Source organism: Hemicordylus capensis, chromosome 3 (assembly GCF_027244095.1).
Source record: "Hemicordylus capensis ecotype Gifberg chromosome 3, rHemCap1.1.pri, whole genome shotgun sequence".
Taxonomy (NCBI): Eukaryota; Metazoa; Chordata; class Lepidosauria; order Squamata; family Cordylidae; genus Hemicordylus; species Hemicordylus capensis.
Genome location: NC_069659.1, coordinates 210,891,716 through 210,914,441, shown reverse-complemented (window position 1 = coordinate 210,914,441; position 22,726 = coordinate 210,891,716). Strand labels below are relative to the sequence as shown.

At 47.8% G+C, this 22,726-nt stretch overlaps 1 protein-coding gene across 2 annotated transcripts in view; it reads right to left on the bottom strand.

Annotated features, from left to right (window-relative positions):
* Positions 1-22,451, bottom strand: part of RET (ret proto-oncogene) — a 192,811-nt gene extending 170,360 nt beyond the window's left edge. For both annotated transcript variants that reach the window (XM_053311676.1, XM_053311677.1), the window contains exon 1: positions 21,357-22,451. In XM_053311676.1, the coding sequence (XP_053167651.1) occupies positions 21,357-21,426 (70 nt within the window). In that variant the 5' untranslated portion in view covers positions 21,427-22,451. The remainder of the gene's footprint in view (positions 1-21,356) is intronic.
* Between the last annotated feature and the right edge of the window lie 275 nt (positions 22,452-22,726).

Below are 22,726 nucleotides of genomic sequence, written 5' to 3'. Positions count from 1 at the left end.
GAACCCCCTGCCACCAGAGGCCTGTTTGGCCCCCACTCTGCTCTCCTTCAGAAGGCTAGTTCAATCTCATCCATTCTGTGAGACATTTGGTTTGGGCTAAGGGAGGGCTGCTGTTCGAAATGTTTTAGGGTGTTGCTGTGCCATATGTCATTGTGCTAATGAGATTAAATTACTGTGCTGTCTTATCATAGGCTATACTTTATTGTTACAATACCATTTATAATGTTGTTTCTATGGTACTATGGCAGTAGGTCAATGGGGGAAACCAAAGCTGCTGGCCCTTCAGCCCTGTCTCAGCTCAAACAATTGTCCACATTACGAATGTGTTGCTAAGCGGAGTCTACGGGATTGCTCCTTGATTAGCATTTTTAAAACTTCTGCTGCATTCCTGACTAAAGTAAAGGTAAAGTGTGCCGTCAAGTCGGTGTCAACTCCTGGCAACCACAGAATCCTTTGGTAGAATACAGGAGGGGTTTACCATTGCCATCTCCCATGCAGTGTGAGATGATGCCTTTCAGCATCTTCCTATATCACTATATCACTGCTGCCCAATATAGGTGTTTCCCATGGTCTGGGAAACATACCAGCGGGGATTTGAATTGGCAACCTCTGACTTGCTAGTCAAGTCATTTCCCCACTGCACCATTAGGTGGCTCATTCCAACTATAGTTCCTTAAATTATTGTAGCTATGGGTTTATGCCTCGGTTATCTACACTCTTAGAAGGTGGTGGCCAAAATATCTCAACAGCATCATCTATAACAGCTACCATAATGGAAGTGTTTACTCAATTACTCAAAACATATGTCCACATGGAAAATTCCCACACTGCAATGTGGCTGCATCAATCCTCTCACTCTCTCACACACAAGGACAAAAAAAAGCATGAATTGCTTTTGCTTGGGAATGGGAAGGAGGTTTGTGTGGAGGGAGCTCAAATGAATGATTCAAGGGGTGAGCAACCTCCCACTTGCTGATTATTTCATATATATATATATATATATATATATATATATATATATATATATATATATCAACTTTATCTTTTAGTAGGCTACACCTTTTCCATGAAAATAGGGATCTGCCCCAAAAGAGGGGACAGTCTGAACTGTGTCAAGCCCAGTTCTAATCGAACCTGTTCAAACCGAATCAGTTGGATGGTTCGAATGTGGCAGCTACCATTACTGCACCATCTTTACAATTTTTCTGCCCTCCTTACTGGTTTTTGGCCACTGGCAAAATTGGCCAGCAATCTCTTTTGCTCTGGTTGGCTTGTTATTAAAATCAGTGTTGTCAGGACAACTCTGCTTCCATCATCTGCGGGTGATGGACAAAGGAGGGGGAAGCAAAAAGGAGGGAGTTTCACTGTATTTAAAGCCAGGTAGTGCCTGCCTGGTTTTACTCTTTCTCTGGTTTCCAAGAGCTCTGGCTGTGCTGCTGTGACTTTGGATTGTTACAGTTCACTTGGTGGACTGTTGCTGTTATGGAACACCTACCCCCTACGACCCCTGCTTCTCTGTCCCTGATCTGTTGCCCTGCACCTGCTGACCCCTGGAGACCCCTTTGGATTCCTGCCCAGTCTGAGGAGAAGCAAGAGAAAGGCATTCCTATTGCCCCTGGACCTTTCCAGCCATGGACAATGGAGGGCAGTGGGGGTGGCCAAACAGCAGGCCCAGTAGTGCTGCCAGCACCCAAGTGGTCTAAGACCACTTTGAGCACTGTGTGGGACCACTTTGAGCACTGCCAAGATGAGCCTACACGTGCTGTCTGCATCCACACTGCAGGGTACAGGTCAGCAGGGGAAAGGACTCCAAGCATCTGGGGATGTCATAGATGTAGAGGCACATCAAACAGCATCACCCAGGTGTCCTCGCTCCTGCTGGCAGCACTAGGCAGCCTGCTCTACCCTTGACTAGCAGTCGCAAGGAAGCAGGGCACCTGTGCTCAAGCAGGGCATGTTGCCCATCATGCAATGGATGCGTCTGGTAGGCAAGCGGTCTGGTCTCCCAGGGGCACATCTCATAACCCAGGCCATTGGAGAGATGATGGCTCTGGATGACCAGCCATTTCAGAAGGTGGGGAATACCGCCTTACGCTGTCTGTTCTTGCCCCCAGGTACCAAATCCCTTCATGCACCACCTTTAGTAGGAGAGTGGTGCCCTCCCTGTAGTAGGCATGCAAGGAAGTTGAGTTGGGGCGGTTGGACTCAGCAGGGCCTGACACCAGTTTGCACTTCACTATAGATCTGTGGACCAGATGTAGTGGAGTGGAGGCTGTTTTCCTGTCTCTCATTGTACACTGGTGGGAGTAGTAGAGAGAGGGGACGACATCAGGTGCTTTCATTATTATATATTGATTTGATTTCTATACAGCCCTTCCAAAATGGATGTGTTTTGGCGTGGCCAACACATCCCAGGCAGCAAAGCCCAGATGGGTTCTGCTGCATGTGGAGCTGCTAGACACACACTACACAGCAGATGAGCTGTCGGCGGTCATCAGGCACCAAGTGGAGGAACAGCTATCCATGTGGCCAAACCTCCACAGGGGCTTCATGATCACCAACAATGGTACCAACGCGCTGAGGGCAGCACTCCAGCTGCAGTTTGTGCCCATACGCTGTATGGCACACACTCTGCAGCTGGTTGTGACGGAGGCACTTCACATCAAGGAGATGAGGGCGAGGGAACATAAGGGTCTCCCCCTTTCAGGGGCTGCTGCTGCAATGGATGCTCTTTGGGAAAGTGCTGCAAGATAGCAGCCTATTTCCACTGCAGCAAGAAGGGTAGGTGAATGCTCCAGGAAAGGCAGTGTAGCTCGGCCTACCTCCTACCTGGACACATCATCCCTAGGGATGTTGTAGAACTCTACCTTTCTCTTGCTCCAGTGCCTGCAGGAGCAAAAGGTGACCATCCATTACCTGGAGAGGAATTATGGCTTGGGCGTGTGCGATGTACCCACTGCAAACTAGAAGCTCATGACTGAGCTGGTCTTGGCACTCTAGCCATTTCTCCTTGCAACTAGCAGCTTGTGTGCTGAGGCAGCAGCTCTGAGCCAGGCTTTGCCTGCTGCTTTTCTCCTGGAGTAGACGATGCATGAGCTCCAGCCCACTCTGGCCACTGGGGAGGCACATGCCCTGGCAGGTCGGTTGAGGACTGGAGCGGAGGATCGGCTCAGCACCTGGACGGGTCAGTCGGAAGAGCATGAGCATGTTCTGGCCTACCTGTATGTCCCAAGCATGAAGGGCAATACCATCACTTCTGGAGAGCTGCTCCTGGTTCAAGAGGTGAGGCAGACAGAGAAGAGGAGGCTGGGTCAGCACCAGGAGGGTGCTGGAGCACCTACTTCTAGAGTGCAGTCCATGCCCAGCAGCACTGTTTCCCAGTCCAGAAGCATGGTGTCCCTGGCAGCGTCAATGAAGCCAGCATTTCCAATTCGTTCCACCCTCTGGTTCAAACAGGTATGCCATGACACTTTGCCAGGAGTATGGGAGGCATGCCCTGCACTGGTGCCGAGCAGAGTGTTCTGCAGTAGCTGGAGGAGCCAGTGGTGGTGGACCCCTAGACAGAGCTCATCCAGTTTTGGGCAATGCATCACCAAGTCTAGCTGAATTTGGTAACAGTTGTCAGACAGCTCCTCTCCTGCACCCCTACCAGTGTCCAGAGTGAGAGGGTGTTATCCATGGCCAGGGACATGGTGACACCCCATAGCTCATGCGTGGATGCTGGCTTAGTGGAGCAGCAGGTCTTCCTGAAGGCCAACCTCCACCTGCTGGGCTATCCCAAGCTGGATGTGGAGGGTGACTAACTCATGGTCACCCCACCCAATGCAACACCAGCTCACCCTGGACAAAGTAAATGTGTCATAGTCTGCCCATTAGTGCTGCTGACACACACAGACATGCATGCATGCCACTGCCAGGTTGGTGATGGACAGATGCCCCTGGGCCAGCACCCGTCAAGAGGCCGTGGTGAGGTATAGGTGGTTTTTTGGCTGGCTTTGAAATGTAGTTGGCTGTTTACTTCTGCAGCACAGCCAGACACACACTCACGCATGCGCAACGCGCTCACACACAAATGCCCATGACAAGTCTAGACTGGTTCCCTGACGTGTATCAGCCTGCCAACCAGGGCCCAGCCCAATCTGAGGCCAACTTACTGCAGACATGAAGAGATGAAAAGAAGACTTTTCATCAAATATGTGGTTTTCTTTTCTCTATCTCAGCATGCAAACACACAAACACAGACACACACACACAATTAAATATGCTTGCTTTTGCTGGATCTCAGACTGACAAAGGCAGAAGAAATTGGTTTCATTGCCTGCCCTTCCTTCCTCAGACTTGAGGTTCGGTCTGCAAGATGTTGGTTTTGAGTGAAATCTCTGTGCGTTGTTGATTTTTAGTGTGAGATTTGCTCCATGACATTTGTCAGTCCTCATAATGTGCTGTGTGGTTTGGTGGTCTGACTAGTGTTCCCTGTAACAGGGATTCTCAGATGTTGTTGACTACAATTCCCATCACTCCCAGCGGCAATGGCCTTTGGCTGAAGATTATGGGAGCTGTAGTCAAAAACAACTGGGAATCCCTGTTACAGGGAACACCGGATCTGACTCTGTGAATTATGCATTCTAGATGTCAGGGGCAGCTCGTGGGCCACTGTGTGAAACAGAATGCTGGACGAGATAGGCCATGGGTCCGATCCAGCAGGGCAGTTCTTATCTTCTGCCAAAAGAGAGCTGCTGCTGTTATGGAGTGTGTGTGTGTGTGTGTGTGTGTGTGTGTGTGTGTGTGTGTGTGTGTAGCAACTTGTGGCAATGATGCACCAGTAGGCAGGGTATCTGGCACTGTGTGGCTGGCACAGAATCTGGGTTAGTGATTCTTTTTTGTACCATGTTATGTGGAGGATATCTGTCTGCAGGGAGCAATGTCTTGACCACAATTGCTCCAAAATTACCAAATAACCTCCCTAGTGAAATTTGAAACTGTACTGCTCATACCACCTTCAAAAGGTCTATGGCTGTTGAACAAGAACTTCTGTTTTTGTAATGAAGCTGCTGGAGAAATTTTATTTTACTGAATATTGTCTATGATACTGTATTTTTAAGTAATTTTATTCTTCTAGGGCTTTTGCTTATTGTTGTTAGAAACCACCTTCCATTTTGGAGACAGGATCAAAATGTGTCACACACTGGCCTGTGATCAGCATCTCCAACTACCTCCCTTTCCTCTGCATCAGTTCATAGGCTGTGGAAGTGGCCTCAGAAGTGCTGGGGAAAGGCTTAATTGTCACCCTATCCCTCCACCAGCTGTCAGTAAGAGGGGTAAGACTACTCCTCAGCGGGCTCTAGATCCAAGTCACTCTCATCTCTCCAGACCTCATCCCGGCCATCCAAGCCTTAAATAATGCCCTGCAATCAGGGCAATCCCAACCACCCTCTCCCAACTCTGCTGTCTCCAGTGTAGCTGCCTGCATCCTCCCTCCTTCAGCTATTACCTGTCTTGCCAGCTATTGAGGCCCTGCCTTCTCCTCTTCACCACCAGGAGGCAACCTGCTGGGCCATGCTGGCCCATCCACAGTCTGTGGGTTCCTGGATGTCCTGACTCCCCCTGGCAACTGTGTAAGGTCCCAGCTAGCTTTGCATGTACTCAGGAGCTGTACTGCCTCCAGCTTCTCAGCTCCGCAACCAGGTGAGTGCTCGCCCCTGCCCCCTGTGGCTGGTGGGAAGGCCCAACAAATGTTTCCAATGATCTTCACTATTATCTCCACTCCAGAACAGAAAGAATCTTTTAAAGAAACCAACTGTAACCAACGGTAATTCTAACTTGTATTCTCAGCCTCCATAGTCCCATGAAGTATACCATGAATTTCCAAACTGGATGCCATAAGGGTAAAAACAGTTCCAGGGCTGTTGCGAAGAGTGAGAGACGTCAAGTGGAAAGCGCTGCTTTGAGTTGAATCATCTGTATGTAAAAAAAGAGCTAGAATTGTTGGTAAGAAGAAGAGGACATAAGACAAGTATCATGGAGAAGAAAAACGGTGAGAGGAGAGAAAGCCTAGGAACTATAAGCCTGAGAGCCGTCTCCCCTGTGCATAAGGCATTCAGTTGGAAGCCTGCGGAGTAATTCTGTCCCCAATTGTTAGACTATAAGCATACATCTGGGTGGGGCTGATGAGCTCCTAACACAGGGGAAAAGAACCCTTCACGGTAAGCCAATGTTCCTTTTCCCCCTGTGTAGGAGCTCATCAGGTAGGGACGTACCCAAGCTAGGAAGTAAAAGGCCAATGAGAGGGAAGGGTGTATCAGACCACCTGCTGAAGAACTGCGCGGCCAAAGGCAGCCTGGGGAGTGTAGAAGGAAGACACCTTCTAATTAGGGATGTGTGGACCAGTCCAGCAATCCGATCCGGATGTTCGGGATCAAACTGAAACACAGAGTTCCATCCGGACCGGAACTGAACCTCTGGACACGTTTGCGAATTTTTAAAAAAATAAGTTAAAATAAATCTAAAGTACCTTTAGCCTCTTCAGCTGGCTTCCCGTATGCCGGGGTGTGTGGGTCCGCGAGGGTTTCCCTTCCCCCTGCCGGCCTCTGAAGTCATCAGTGACCAAAAATGATCAATTTCCAGGGGCCACAGCAGTGGCTTCAGAGGCCGGCAGGGGGGAGGGAAACCCTCACGGACACCCCCCTCCCATGGCATACAGAAAGCCCCCCGAAGGGGCTAAAAGTACTTTTAGAAATTTTTAATTTTTTTTTATTGCGAAGTGTCAGGATCCAGACAGGACTGGGGGCGGGGGTTTCCGATGGGGGCCAGACTGGACTTGGCAGTCTGGTTTGAGTCCGGTCTGGACTCGAACCAAACCGGGCCAGCCGGTTCCATGCACACCCCTACTTGTAATGGTGGATGAATGGTGAACAGCAGATTTCTGAGAGCGGTGTGTGGGCCAAAAAGGCTGCAAGTGTGACCGCGCTCCTGGTGGAGTAAGCGGTGATCCCTCCAGGAGGAGGTAGGTTAAGGGAGGCATAGGCGAGGAGAAGGCAAGACTTAATCCAACTAGCGAGAGAGGCCTGTTACCCAAGGTGGGTGCATGAAAGGAGACAAAGAGTGAGTCTGACTTGCGAATGTCCTTGGTTCGACAAATGTAAGTGCGTAGGGCCCTGTGCACATCCAATTTATGCCAGAGCTTTTCTTAGGGATGGACCGGGGAGGGACAAAAAGAAGGCAGGACAATGACCTGGGACCTCTGGAAGGTGGAGTTAACCTTCAGTAGGAAGGTAGGGCCGAGCTGTAGGTTGACTGAGTCCGACTGAACGGTGCAGAACTCCTTGCACACGGAGAGGGCGCCTAGCTCAGATATCCTTTGTGCTGAGGTAATGGCCCCCAGGAACAGGACCTTGAAGATTAAGGTCTTCAGAGGAATAGAGGAAAGAGATTCGAAGGGAAGTTTGGTTAGGGCATCAAGGACCTTGTTGAGGTTCCATAATGGGAAATGTTTGAGAGGTGGGGGAGCCAGATTGGAGGCCCCTCTGAGGAACCTGGATATGTGCAGGTCTAGAGAGGCTTGGCCCACCTCTTATGAGGAGATCTGCAGCACTGACGTGAGTGCCAAAGCTTGTCGCCTAAGGGTATTGGGTCGAAGACGTAGTTCTAAGCCTGTCTGCAGAAACGTGAGAACTTCCAGTACACCGGAGGACAGAGGGTCTTTATGGTTGATGCGTGCCTATCATATAAAAGCTGCCCAAGTACCTTGGCAGACCCTGTTGGTGGACTGTCTATGAGATGTCAAAATGGTGTTTTGGATCTGCCTGGTGTAACCCTGGGACACTAGTCTTGCATGCTCAACTTCCAGGTGGAGAACTGTAGCCTCTTGGGATCAGGGTGGACCAGAGGGCCCTGATGGAGAAGGTCTGGTGGTTGGATATGTGCCACACGGGTCTTACTGACAGATCAAGGAGGTCGGGGAACCATGGTCTGTGAGGCCAATGGGGTGCGATGAGAATCGTCTCCTCCCTTTCCTGGACCAGCTTCCTGAGGAACCCAGTGATTATGGCTGTAGGAGGAAAGGCGTAAAGGAGAGTGTTCAGCCACAGTGAGTTCAAGGCATCCGTCACCTCCACTTGAAGGGAGTGGAACCTCAAGAAGAAGCATGAGAGGAGATGGTTGGATGGGGAGGCAAACAGGTCTACCTGTGGGGGACCGAAGACGTGCGAGATTTGAAAGAATACGTCTGGATGAAGAGAACATTCCGCGGGGTCAAGGGATCTTTGACTGAGCCAATCTGCTTGTGTGTTTTCCACCCCCTTGAGATGTTCTGCCATGATGGACTCAGGTTGGTCTCTGCCCACTGGAATGAGGTCAGACTCCTTCATTAGTGACTTTGACCATTTGCCACCCTGTCTGTTGATGTGCGCCTTGGTGGTAACATTGTCCATCCTCGTGCTGACCTCAAAGGAAATGTTAGAATTGGATGATCGTGAGGCAGACTGCGCGGAATTCTAGCCAATTTATAGATCTTTCAGATTCCTTGGGAGTCCGCAGGGCCTGTGCTAGCTGACCCAAACAATGGGCTCCCCAGCTAGATAGACTGCCATCTGTGGTCACCACGATTCGGTGGGGTTCTGACAATGAGAGGCTTCTGAGGAGAGCCGGGGAGAGCCACCACCACAGAGACTGTCTGGTCATCTGAGGTAGAGGAATGATATGATGGGTCAAAGATATAATCAGGTCCTGAAAGAGTAGGAGCAGGCACTGAAGGGGGCAGGAGTGCCATCTGACCCAAGGCGTGCATTCCAGACACATGATTATGGAGCCCAGGGCCTGGGATAGCTCCATGATATCTGCTAAACTACTGTGGAGAAGAGGGAGCAGTTGGTTGGAGATATTTTCTCTCCATTCCGGTGGGAGGAGGATGGAGTCCTGAGTGTCAGTATCTGGCCACCTGGCAGGGAAGTTCACAGTATCAAACGGAGCTGCAGAAACAAGATACGGCTCGGACACAGTTCTTCTTTATCGGGCTTGGCTGCAAGCTGTTGACACGAAAGTTGACAAACGTTGCTTTCCAGCAGTTAATTTAAAACTGGTGACGTAATTTATAGTACAAGCCGAGAGCTCCCAGCAGGCAGGAATTCAAGGCTTATCAGCCCTCTGCAAGAGGCGTTTACGCCTCCTGATAGTTTCAAGCTGAGTTCTTCACCTTGTAAGACGCCTCTGTTGTGGAGTCAGTGGAGGTTGCTTGCATAGCTCCTCTTCTGATTGGTCCATCACGGTTTCTACTGTCTCAGGTTGTTGTGCCTGCTCTGAATTATCTGCCTCAGCAGTTTTTTGGAAAATGACAACCGTGCTCTGCCCCTCAGACACTCCAGCATCGGCTGAAAAATTGACAGCTTCCCCTTCCTCCTCACTGTCTGAGATCGAGGGTGTGACACTGAGAGGTGTTGAAGAGGGCCCCTAGGTGAATCAGGGACTTAGAGGGAACAAGGTGACTCTTTTCCCTATTCACAAATCCGTGGTCCTGCAAGGAGCAGAATGTCATCCGGACGTCCTCTTGGGCTTGAGCTAGTGATGGGGACCTGATGAGCAGATCGTCCAGTACAGATGGAAATGGATCCCCCGGAGGCAGAGGGAAACCATGATTTTGGTGAATACCTGGGGAGTGGACCAAAGCCCGAATGGCAGGGCGCGATATTGGAAATGTTAGCCGTTACACAAACCGGAGGAGAACTCAGTGTTCTGACCTGATGGGGATGTGAAGATAGGCCTCCGAGAGGTCCACTGAGACCAGGAAGTCCCCTGGGCATATGGTCTCCTTGATCGTGTGAAAGGATTGCATCCTGAATTTTTTCTTTTGCATAAAGCGGTTGAGGAACTTCAAATCAAGGACCACTCCCCAAGACCCATTCTTCTTGGGGACAAGGAAGAGGATAGAGTACATGCCTTAAAATTTTTGCATAGATGGAACGCATTCTATCGCTTGGATCTGGAGAAGATGGTGCACTGCTTGAAGCATCCACAGATGTTTGGCCGGATTACTGGAGCGTGGCAAAGGCAGGAAACATTAAAGAGGGTAGGAGAGGAGTTTGAGGATGTAGCCATTGGATACTGAGTCGATCACCCAGTTGTTGGTAGACGTGGATATCCAGTTCATTGCAAATTCTGACAACCTGCCACCCACTGGGACAACGTCATTGTCTGCGTTGGGCAGAAGCGGGGGGGGGAGAACAGGAGGTGGCCCCCCTTGAGTTGCCTCTGTAGCACTGACACCACTGCGGTCTGCCAGTCCCTCTGGAGTTCTGGGGATGGAAATCCCAGAACTGAGTGTAGGGCTGACTGTAGAACTGCCTGTTGGAACGAAAGGAATTAGTCGGGGACTGGAAAAACCTGCATGACTCCCTCCGGGTGGAGGGCAGAAGCAGGGAGAAGAGGAGTTAAGTCAGGTGTCATAGAGATCAATACAGGAGGAGGGGTGGGGGGTCTAGGTCGTTTGGGTCTCGCAACCTCCTGAGAGGAGGAAGAGGATGAGTGTCTGTGCTGCCTTTTGCACCTGGGAGGTAGTGGCCTCGGCACGAATAGCCCCCATTCAGAACCTGGAATGGCTCGTCTGCACAGGCTAGACTCCGGGGAGGAGGAAGATACCTGGTCACTGCCCCTTCTGAAGGGTATCCGGCATCGGCTAGGGCCAGGTGCAAGTGGGACAGGAGCTGCCGGCACATGTATCAGAGCCACAGGTGACTCATGAGAAGGGCCCACCGAGGGAAGGCTCACTGGAGGTAAAGGGGTTTGAATATCCAGAGCCACAGGTGGTTCAATAAGTGGAGCCGCAGGTGGCTCAATTGGGGGGCAGTCGGGCAGCAGTTCCCTCCAGAAGAATTCCTTTAGCCAACATGTAACCCTCGGGGAAAATGGCGGGGCAGGCGTACTTACAGTTGTAGGCGAAGAGGAAGAGACATCAGAGGGAACAGCAGGTGGAGGAGAATGCCTAGGAAGTGGGGAAGGAATGCGCGGACCAGCCGGTTCCCCCTCAACCACTGAGCCCATACCGGGCGAGGCTAAGGATGCCAGGACATTGCCCAAATGGCACTCGGGAGACAGCAGTTTGTGATGGCGCACTTTCGTTTTTGAGCACTTGCAGGCTGCCTTTACCAAGCGCCTCTCACTAAACCGAAGGCTTTCAGCTCCAGACATGGTCTCCCTGCACTACTACTTCTTCGGTGATGGTTGACCTTCACAATGTTTCAATTTCTTAGGAGCTTTGGAAAATAGTTGCTCCGAGGGCTTGGACGCCGGACTAGAAGCCGCGGTAGGCACTGAGGAGGCTGAAGCTGCTGGCGCCATGCAAGCTGGGGCTGCTATCCCCAAGCTGCCCAGGTCCTGCGGCAGCTGGGACCTGTCTGAGAGGGAGCCCTGTAGGAGCTCCTTGGCATGTGCCAGCTCCATAAGTCTGAGCCCAAAAATCTCTTTTGAAAAGGTAGAACAAAAACTAATACTCCCGTTTTCGTTTTCCAAACAGCCTAATCAGAACAGAAAAAGGAAATCAATTTCGAGGTTCTTCCTCTGCCAAATTGAGAACAGCTCTCTTCCTACCCTTGCACAATCTAATGGAGAGGGAAGAGAAGAAATAAAGCACAAAGCGCTGCAGAGCAAAGAAGAAAGTCAACAAATGCTAGGCAGCAAGAACTCTCTCCACACACGTCCTATCTCAAGCTGGACAGAACTGGAACTGGGGGTGGGAGGAGCCTTCGGCTGCAAATCAAGTCACATGATCCAGTTCAGTCTTGAGCATGCTCAGTATACAACCCTACCTGATGAGCTCCTACACCGGGGAAGAAGCTACAAGAAATTCATTAGTTTTATCATTTCAGGCTGCTGTGACCACAGGGCACATACCCCACTCACTGAAGATGATGCCTGCTGCCCCTCTGATTGAGTGAGTACGCTGGCTTTGCCTCTTCTCAATCAGAAGGCGCACACAGAACAGTGAGTCATGTAAAAAGCACAGAGACTGGGACGAGTAATTCTTTCTTTTCCACACACTAAAAGTAAACTGTTTGTAGCACATGTGTGAAATGTGCCTCCTATTTCTATTAAAATAAGGACATTCCAGTCCCTATTTTAATAAAACATATGTGCCAGTGGCAGGCCCATCTGTCACAATCAAGCATGCTGCTGACTTGAGAGAGATTCAAAGTATTTGCATGGGAGAGAGATTCAAAGTATTTGCATGGGAGGGTTGCTTAATTCTTCTGCTCCCCATGCTTTCCTCCAACCATTTTTCTTTCAGTGGAGCTCTGAGACCAACAGTCAGGGGGAAATCAGCAGGGGGATATATGTTCCTGATATGAAGCCAGGGTAAACATATGAAGCTGCCTTATATGGAGTCATACTATTGGTCCATCTAGCTCACTATAGTCTATTCTGATGGATAGCAGCTCTCCAAGATTTGAGACAGCTATTTCCCAGCCCTACAGGAGATGCCAGGGACTGCACCTGGGACCTTCTGCATGCAAAGCGGATGCTCTACTGTGGAGTGACAGTACCTTCCCGATTCCTTAACAGGGATTCTACTGTGCTAGCTATGTCCCCATCCCTATGATAGGGTGGATGGAGGGCTAGGGGATTGGATTAGCCAGGGGAAAGGTTTAACATCCCCTACTGTGCCATCTAACAGCGCAGCAGGGAAATGGCTTGACTAGCAAGACAGAGGTTGCTGGTTCGAATCCCCACTGGTATGTTTCCCAGACTATGGGAAACACCTATATCGGGCAGCAGCAATATAGGAAGATGCTGAAAAGCATCATCTCACACTGCATGGGAGGAGGCAATGATAAACCCCTCCTGTATTCTACATCGACTCAACAGCACACTTTACCTTTACTGACCACCTGTCCTGCACTTTAAATTGTCCCTTACCGCACCCCAGCTTTATAGGAATTTGATACAACCTATGTCAGGCCATCCTGCCATCACATCTAATTTGATCCTCACTTAACATGAAATTTGTTAAAGACTTGCCTAAATAAATCTGAATGGAAATCACACATTCCGGTGAGCATCACATTGCCAAAAACAGACTGACATTTAGTGAAATTTATTCCAGTTCTTAGCCTGGTACTTGACTTTATCAGTGACCTAGCTTCACAGTTTGATCTCATTAGCATTTCCCAGAAGTAGAGATTGTAATATACGTTCTGCTCATTTTAAAAAGAACTTTAAAATACTCTAATTGGAGGAGTCAATTTTTAAAGCATTTCCCCACAGAAAACTAAGAGTGCTTACTTCACACATTACACGGCAGTGTTTTTCATGTTCTGCAATGGAAGTGAAAAACAAACTTGATTTAAAAAAATATAACTGACTAACAAATGGCTCTCTCTTGCATTCACACTTGACAAAAATACTGCGAGAGAAGTTCAAAGGCACTTCTTTTTGCATCATGCATTAAATTGGTCCAATACTTTCCAAATGTATTGGTATTGAATGCTGTACCAAATTGTTGAAGCTAAGGAAATGTGGTCTTCCTCAGTGCTTTGATGGGAGATCCATGAAAGCCACTTCCAGATTTCCAAAGAACAAGATCCAGGTATACATACATAAAATGTATTAACCAGAATCTACAGTAAGGTGCAGCCATAGAAACAATATAAAATGGCTATAAAAACACAGCCCATTATTGAATAAAAGACCTAGTAGATAAGTTCATCCATATTCTTTAAAATCTAGTGAATAAAAACCCAATGACAAATCATATTCTGTGAAATAACCTTTCTTCCATATGGAATCATTCCACAAAATGCCTATTTCTCTCTTAACTTTGACAAAACTATGTATTTTGTCATGTTGATAAGTGGTCTCATGAATGTCTACAGCAGCAGAAAGGTTTTTCTTTTTCTTTTAAAAAAGTATCTTCAGGAGACAATACAACATGGAATGATTGCATTAATCTTTTTTAGTTGCACAGAATTCAGTTTCCGGTCCACATAATTAAAAAAAAAACCACAATTCCAAATGGCTTACTTTCATATGAGGTTCCCAACCCCTAATCTCCCTCATAACAGTACGGCAGAGGTGGGAAGACATCAGTGGATGAAAGAGAATACGTAACCATAAGCCCCTCGTTCACCAATTCTCCCCCACATCATCTGCCCCAGCTGTTTTTCCTAGTTTTCCTCTTTCCTAACTGGAAGGAAAATGGTGTAGTGGAGTGGTAGAGGGCAAATCCACAAGTAGAAGATAGGGATGTGAACAGTACTGGCAGGGGGTGGTTCAAAGGCAAGGGGCATACCTTTAAGGGCGGGGGAGAGTGCCCTTACCCCTCCCGCCACATTTTCCCCACCAACACTGCATTTTAAAAGTATCCAAGTATCCAATGGGGCGGCAGCGTATCTCCCTGCCACCCCGGTGTCCTCTTAGACTCGAAGTAAAAGGGAGTACCTGATGTGCATGCATGCACTAGGCGTGTGCACGCCATGCTTGCGCACATGTTAGGAACTGGCCAAAGAGGCCACCAAGGCAGCAGGAAGGTATGTTGCCAACCTAATGGAATCTTTTTAAATGGAGCACCAGCAGGGGAAACACGACAGGCGGGGTAAGGGCACTCTCCCCCGCCCTAAAGGTATGCCCCTGACTGCGAACCAGCAGAACTGCTGGTTGCTCAAACCAGTTCCATGCACATCCCCATGAGAAGAAAGATTAAGCGTAAACACAAACACCGGTTATCCTCTACATAGGCCTGCCCCCAACACAATCTTGCAAGATAGTCACTCATCACCCACTATTTACCACAATGCAATTCACAGACAATTCAGTCAGCTTTTTGTGCTTCCATTCTCGATTTGGACAAGTAGTTGTAGGTTGTGAATTTCAGTCCTAATCAGTCTTGAACAACTAACTGGACATTCAGTAAGCCTGACTAATCCAAATCTTGTAGTGAATGACTATCCAGACTAGCAAACCCTCTGGAATAACTGTTCTAAGGGATTTGTTGAACAGATCTGTTGAAAAGCTACACATTACAGTTAAAAGAACAGTTAAAGTTCTTATGGCCAATTTCTCACCAACTCAGTAAATCTGTACCTGGGCTGAACATGGCTGAATGTTCTTCGAGACAAAAATCCTGTGCATATTGAAAATTGAATATTACAGGAAAGACTAGGTTACAACTCTGCTCTATGACATGCACGTTTTCTATGGGAGGGTTTTTGGGTTTGTTTGGGGGGTGGGTTTTTTTTTGGGGGGGGGGGTGGAAGAGCACTCTGCTATGTGCATCCCCATCTACCATCTGAAGTGGTTTAGCCCAGACATAAAGTTACCTCCACAATAAACTAAACCTAAGATGCCAACAGCACTGAATAAATCAAAGGTGCATTAACAGAATATGAGTGTAAGCATATTTCTTAGCTACAATCTTGTGTAGAGATTAGAGATGAATAAAGCTTTTCACTTTGGTGATAGCAGCCAAGATTCCTTGATTCTACTATAAACTTATTTTTACATCTGAAAAAAATCACCCCTGCAAATAGATACCAAAAAGGATTTACTAAATAATTTCCCCTGTGTTAGTACACTTCTTGGTGTAGCGAGTTCCACAGATTGGCCACCCTGACATAAAAGCCTTTATAGTTCTAACCTTTCCTTAAGTTAGACCTAAGTATGTGTGTGGAGGGACAGCTTTCTATTACTCCTAACCTATTTACCACTGCCACCAAGTAGACTTTTTTGAAGGGCTGAGTCCACTGCATCAGCTCTTCAAAAATTACCAGAACTCCAAAACTCTAGCGGTGTGGAAAGACATAGGTGTGGGGTGGAGACAGATAAAGAAGCTTCTAGTTTTTTATAACAAGAAAGTTTACTTTTGGGGGGAAATTGGTTCAATTAAAGCATTACTTTTGCAGCAATTTTTTTTTTAATTTCAAAACAATTAACAGAGCAGGTCAGGGAAAAATAAAAACTGGGAAAACGCAATCACTACCTGGCTCTATATTGGTCCCTACTCGGAGTCCTCTGGGCTTTCTTTCTGCTTGGCGGCTGGGAAGTCTCTCTCTTATTTATTTATTTGATTTCTATACCGCCCTTCCAAAACGGCTCAGGGCGGTTTACAACAGAATACAAACAAGTAAAACCAGTTAACAATTAAAATCAAAACAGAATAAAACCATTTAAATGTTCAACAGCTAAAAACCCTGGAAAACCAGGGCAAACATTAAAACAATTAAATTTAAAACCCTGAAAGGCCAGGCCAAACAGATGGGTTTTAAGGGCTCTCTTGAAGGTCACTAAGGATTTAAGATTACGAATTTCTGCTGGGAGTGTATTCCACAGCCCGGGAGCAGCTACAGAGAAGGCCCGCCTCTGAGTCGCTACCAAACGAACTGGTGGTAACTGGAGACGGACCTCCTCAGATGACCTTAACGTGTGGTGGGGATCATGTAAAAGAAAGCGCTCTCTAAGATATCTTGCAGTAATAATTACAGTACAGGTCTGGGGCTCAATCCATCCTGGCTCTCCCTTCTCTAGTGATTTCAGCTCAGCTTCTCTTCTTGCTGGCTGCTCACTATCTGCTTTCCTGGATTCACTCTAGCAGACTTCCAGATTCTCAGCCCTGACTTGCTTCAGCAGACTCCCCTGACTTCTCCTTCCAGGACTCTCTTCTCTTGACTTGCCTGGCCAAATCCTCTCGGCGCTCCCTCTCTCTCTCTCTCTCTCTCTCTCTCTCTCTCTCTATATATATATATATATATATATATATACACATATGTATATATATATATAGAGAGAGAGAGAGAGAGAGAGAGAGAGAGAGAGTGTGTGTGTGTGTGTGTGTGTGTTTCTCTGGCCCAACAGTTTTTTAAGCCACCCAATTAGAACAAAATTTCCCTCTGTTTTTTGAAATCTCTTTCCCCTTCAAAAATCAACTGTCAAAATGCTAAACCAAATGTGAGACTACAGAAAAACAAGAACAAACTTTTGACCCTGCACCTTCTCCATGCATAAGGACTTACAAGTACAGAAATCCTATTTACAATATTGCAGAGATTTTAGGAATATCAATGTAATATATAGTTCATTCATGATACAAGTGCTACTTACAAAAAGAAGACGTTTGGGCAATATTAATACACTATACAATACATGGGCCTTTTTACAAAAACCCAAGAAAGAAAGCCCAGAGTCCTTGTTCCTTCACAACGTGTATGGAGCTAGGCCTCAATTACTGATCCAAAAGGGGAGGGAGGTCCATATGGAATGAAGAACCCTTGGCACTCCAGCTGTTGATGAACTACAACGCTCAACATCTCCAGCCAGCTGCAGTGCCAAAGGTTGCTTACTCCTACTTTAAGATATGCAGAGCCCAGGCCATGTAGGGCTTTAAAGAAAGGGGTCTCTTTGTACATTACCTTTTAAAATGTATGCCTATTTTTTGAAGCATACAGATAAGCATGCAAAATGCATGACAAACAGGTGTCTGGGACACCTGCATCATACAGGTGCACACATCAGAGAGCTGGCATTGACTGTGGCTCCCTGTTGAGGATATGCTTAGTGGTAAACCCAGGTGTGTTGCTGTGTAACACGTGAAATGGCCCTAAAAACAAGCTGGAGAGCAACAGGTTTGACACCACTTTGGAAATTCATCAGAAATGTCACCCTCCCACCCATTCACTATGGTAATGTGTGGATTTAAGAACATCATCAAAAGTTGATGTCTCTTTCAAAGTGAGATAACAATTTTCTCTCTCATAACAAATAAGCATAAATGGAAACCTTCCAGAGACAGAAGTTTGGGGCAGTCTACAAATATAATAATTAAATAAATAGGCACTTTTCATGCTAAATATCTTGCATTCCCGATGAACACAGTCTTAATTCTATTTAATCGTTTCAAAAGCACATATCCAGATTTTAGGGCAAGAGAACGATAGTGAACATTTGTAGCTACCTTGAATTATCATGTTAACATCCTCATTAGTCATTCATTCAGATCTAGAAGTAGAAAAGGGGCATTTTGAAAGTAAACTGCATGATTGGATTAACCATCTCCAGTTGTTTCATTTTTAAAAGATCAGCCTCATAAAGTAAGAGAGGAGTCCCTTATGTTAGGAGGAATTGGGATTTGGTCCAAAAGGGTGCAAACAAAACTTAGATCCTCTGCTCTCCAAAGTACGATCACTTCACATTTATTGACTTTGGACCTCAACTCTCACTTGTGCCGCTCTTGGATATATTTAACCAGCCAGATGTTTTAAATAATCAGAAATATGGAACTTCAACTCACATGAGGAAAGTTAGAACCCCGATGCGGAGAAGAAAACATTGTACTGGGGGGAGAGGCTAAGAAATGTTCTAATGTGCTCACTTCACCATGGACCCACAACCTACCCTGGGCATTTTAAAAGGTTCAAGCAACTGCAGTAAAGAAGAAGGATGCAGTGAGGAAGGAGGACGCTAAGCAATGTCCACAAATGTTCACTCAAAGAAAGGTCCAAATCATCCAGGCTTTTAAATGCAAACATAAGGCGTGCCGCATCTTTCAATTCCATAAGTATATCATGTGCTCATGTACTACACCTGTGCAAATGGGCTTCTGCAGGAAGACATTCCAATGTATTCCCTTGCACAGAGTTTACTAGTGACACACTTCAGTCTCCCCACCTCAACTCCTGCACCTATAATTCAAATTTAAGACCTAAAATGGTGAGAAACCAGAGTCAGTTTAATAACAGGTGTCTCTTGCTTTCTATCTGGATTTGCCACTCCCCTCCCCCTTTTGTTGTTGTTGCTGGCAAGGCTCTAATAACACCTGCCTAGCACGCAGACAGGTGTTAAGTTGAATGGTGACAGCTTTCCCCACCACAGAAAAACGGTGAAGGGCACATCAATATAAGCTGTGTTTCTGGTTGCCCTGAAACTTTAAAAGACATAGGAGCACAACTCTATTTCTACTGCATATCAGCAATGTTCAGAAGTGATACTATAAGGCATCTGTAGCCATCACTTTCTGAACCATTTTTTTTAGCAGTTTGCAGGTTGTGAAAAATCAAAGAATGGTGCTCTAAGCAGCTAACAATCAAAACCTGTGCAAGTTTACGCAGAAGCAAGACTTACGAAGTTCAATGAGGCTTACTCTCACATAAACTGTAAAACTGCAGCCTAAGACACATTTAAAGTTGAAACTCGATTTTTGAACAGGTGTCTTCTTTCCTCATCTATAACACAGATGTTAAGAACATAAAAGGGATTATATATAAGTTTGCAAGCATTAAAGAGATGAAAAAGGAGAGCAAATAACTTAATGTTAAAGGGATAAACATGTCTCCCATTTCAGGATTAGTTTATGCAATAAGCTATATTCAATTTGGAAGAAGACAACTTAAAAAAGGAAAGGCAGATTTAAATTAAATATAACCACTATTATTCAGAATTATAAAATGTGAAACCATTTTCAAGACCACTCATATCTGTTAAAAATGTAATCATGCTAAAAAGATTAGTTATAAAAGATAATTCTAAACTGCCGTGCCTGCCTCTATTCTGTCTTGTTCTCTGCCTCTGTTGCCTCCCCTACTGGCAAAATTTTGGATGTAACTTCCCCTGGATAGGGACCTGCCCTTTCTGCTTAGGTTACTCTAAAGCAGGGAGACACTCTCTCGCACTCTCTCTCCTCCCTTCATATCTATCTATCCATCAATATAGCATCAGTTTGGTGTAGACTTTTGGATTAGAACTAGGGAGATTGAGTTCAAATCCCCACTCCGCTATGAGGCTCACTGTGATTACCAACCATCCGTTTTCAGAACTGTTTTGAGGACAAAATGAGGATAAATCCTGTATGCTGCCTTGAGCTCCTTGGAGAAAGGGTGGGAGAGAGATAAGTATCAGACGCAAATTAGCAGGTGAGAAACAACCGAAGCAGGCACAAGAAACTATTAAGACAGAAAGCATTCAGTACATTTGTAAAAATGAAAACAAAACTAGTGAGTTTGTTGTTTCGGTTCTACCTAGCTGTTTTGTCCTTGGGGTTATATGCCTTCGATGAAGCTACAAAAACAACTGGAGATGGGTAGCTCTTTCTAATGACAGTCTGATCTACTGATAAAATAAAGTTTATCTATCTTTCTAATGAGTGATGGATGGACAAAGGTGGGGGAATCTCTTTGCCTTTACTAAGATGATAGACTAAGGGAGCGATTCTTAAGAAATGTGCAAGGGAGGCGGCAAAAAGGCTTGTGCAGATCAATCAACACCCCCACAAACGAAACCCAAACCTCCCTCTTTACCATTGTCTTTAATGGATGATTATTTCAGTCACTGTGGACAGGTTTGAAATGAGCAATTCTGAGCGAGCATTAAGTGAAAAGGAGTGTTGGAAATCACACAACAGCCAAATGCTCCACCTCTCGATCAGCCAGGGCCGGCTGCCCGAAAAAGGGCAGATCTTTTGTTTTGTTTGTAAGTTCTTTTTAATGACTTCAATGGGTCCCTCACCCCAGGAGAGCGCAAACAAGTTTCCTTACTAAACACCAACTTTGATTTATTCACGTAAACATCAGCACCGCTTTGGCAAACATCGGCCAGATGGAGAGCAGGCAGATAATGGATTTTTCTGTTTGCCTTCGAAACAAAACAGCTGCGGGAAGCATCATCTGCGTGGCGAGCCAATAACTTTTCATCTTGTAGCCTTTTTTTCCATTTATCAACCTGAAGCCAATTTAATTTGATGATGGGGGTAGAGAGAAAGGGTCGAGGAAAACAAGGTATTGAGGTTTCTTTCAAGCCAGGGGCCCGTTATAATTTCCATTCCTTTTTATACCTAATGTATGCCTAATGTACTCGAAATGAGGAGTTGTACACCAAGTACAATCCGAGACTCCAAAACAACAAAAAAAGGGACATTTTTTTAAAAAACGCACAGAAAAATCACAGAAATTTTAAGGATGGTGGCCTTTAGACCTTATTAACCAAACAAGGCTCCAATCCTGTGCGTATGGAGAAAGCCCCATTCAGTTCCCTGGAAAATGCAACCCGTTCCTGTGTTTACTCCGAAGCGAGTCTCGCTCAGATGTTACGTCGAACTCCCGAACAAGTATACGCGATGGAAGCGTTAGATCGGAATACACTGGCCTCACACAGGGCTGCGAGCTCCCCATGTCTTCCAGTGGGGTAAGTTCAAGCAGGTGCTGTTTAACTCATCCCACCTAAACCAAGGCAACTCCACATGCAGCCGCCTCCTAGGCACGTCCATTCGGACTCGACGGGGTGCCCAGCCAAACCAGTGCGCAGAGCACCGCAGGCAGCCTCCAATGCGCTGCCTTTGGCCGGATCGCGCCCCGCTCAGCCCCCCACCTCGCCCGACAAGCTCCGCTTACCTTGACAGAAGAAGAAGAGGCGGACTGCCCATCTCGCTCCAGCCATCTTTCCCCCTCTCGGTAATCCCATTTCCCTGCGCGGCCAACTTCTCCGACGGCAGAGAAGCGCTCCGAACAGACTCGAAGGGTCCCGGCGACGGGCTGTGTTTCCCCCTCGCCAGAAATGGGAGAGCTGCCCCTGCCTGGAGTTTGGTGTGGAGAGGCAACGGTCCCTCAGCCCGGCCGACCCATCGCCTGAAGCGCCCTCCCTCTCTCTGCGCGCTCGCTCGGGGGTGCTCGGCTCCCTTGCGGTCCCGCCGGGGTGGGGGTGAGAAGGTGTGTCCGCTGGCCGGCTTCTCCGCTTTCACCGAGTCGGGACCGAAGCGGAGCGTCGCCGACCTTCCGGCGGGAAAGGAAGCCCACCTGCCCAGCGCTGAGCTCTGGAGGGTCCCGTCCGCAGCCCCTTCTTGCCCTGTGCTGTGCCCGATGCCCCAGACTTAACTCCGGCTTGCCTCCCGCGGGCCACCCGAGTCTAATCCAGCAGCAGCAGCAGCAGCCACGCGGAGGTGAGGAGGGCGCTTCTTCATTGAATCTGGCGGCGGGCGCGGGGGATTTCGCAACTGGCCCAACCCGCGACCAAAGGCAAGCGCATGAAGAAGACCCGCTGCCTCTCCTTCGCCCGGGAGCCCTTGCGGTGCTGCTGCCGCCGCCGCCGCCGCCACCACGCGCAGCAGCCTCGGGATCGGGAACGGCGAAGCCACGCAGTTGATCTCCTCCACGCGCGCTCCCCCGCCCAAGGGAAGGGCCGCTCTTGTGAGACGAGGATGCTCCTTTCCCCGCTCGCTCCAGGCGGGGATGGCAGGAAGTCCCTCAGCCGTCCCTCCTTGCGAGATCCAAGCGCCTCGGCTTTTGTGCTGAGCAAGGTGGTTGCCGCTGCTGCTGCTACTGCTGCTGGCTGCCGCCTGGGGTGGTCTGGGCCAGCTGGGAACTTGCCATGGTCCTTGTGGCGGAGCTGCCGGTGGCCTAATGAGGCTGCTGGCAGGCAGCAAACAGGCAGGGCTGTGTGCCCCCCCCCCCACCACCACCGTTGCGCTGGAGCTGCTGGGATCACTCCGTCCGGGCAGCGAATGGACAAGCCGTCCTTCCCAACTTAATGAATAAATTGCAGCAGGAGCGCGCGGAGAGAGGGGGAGTGTGAAACTGATAAGAGGGAGGGGAGAAGGGGAAGGGCAGGGAGCGAGCGAGCCCTCTTGCAGAAGCACGCACCGACCCGCTCGCATCCTTCCAGGGAAGAGCATCGCTGATCTAAAAGGAGATCACATCAAGGGAGAAGAAGGAAGGGCAGAGTAAAGGGGAAATAAAAGACATACTTGGGAAATGTGTTGCTAAGC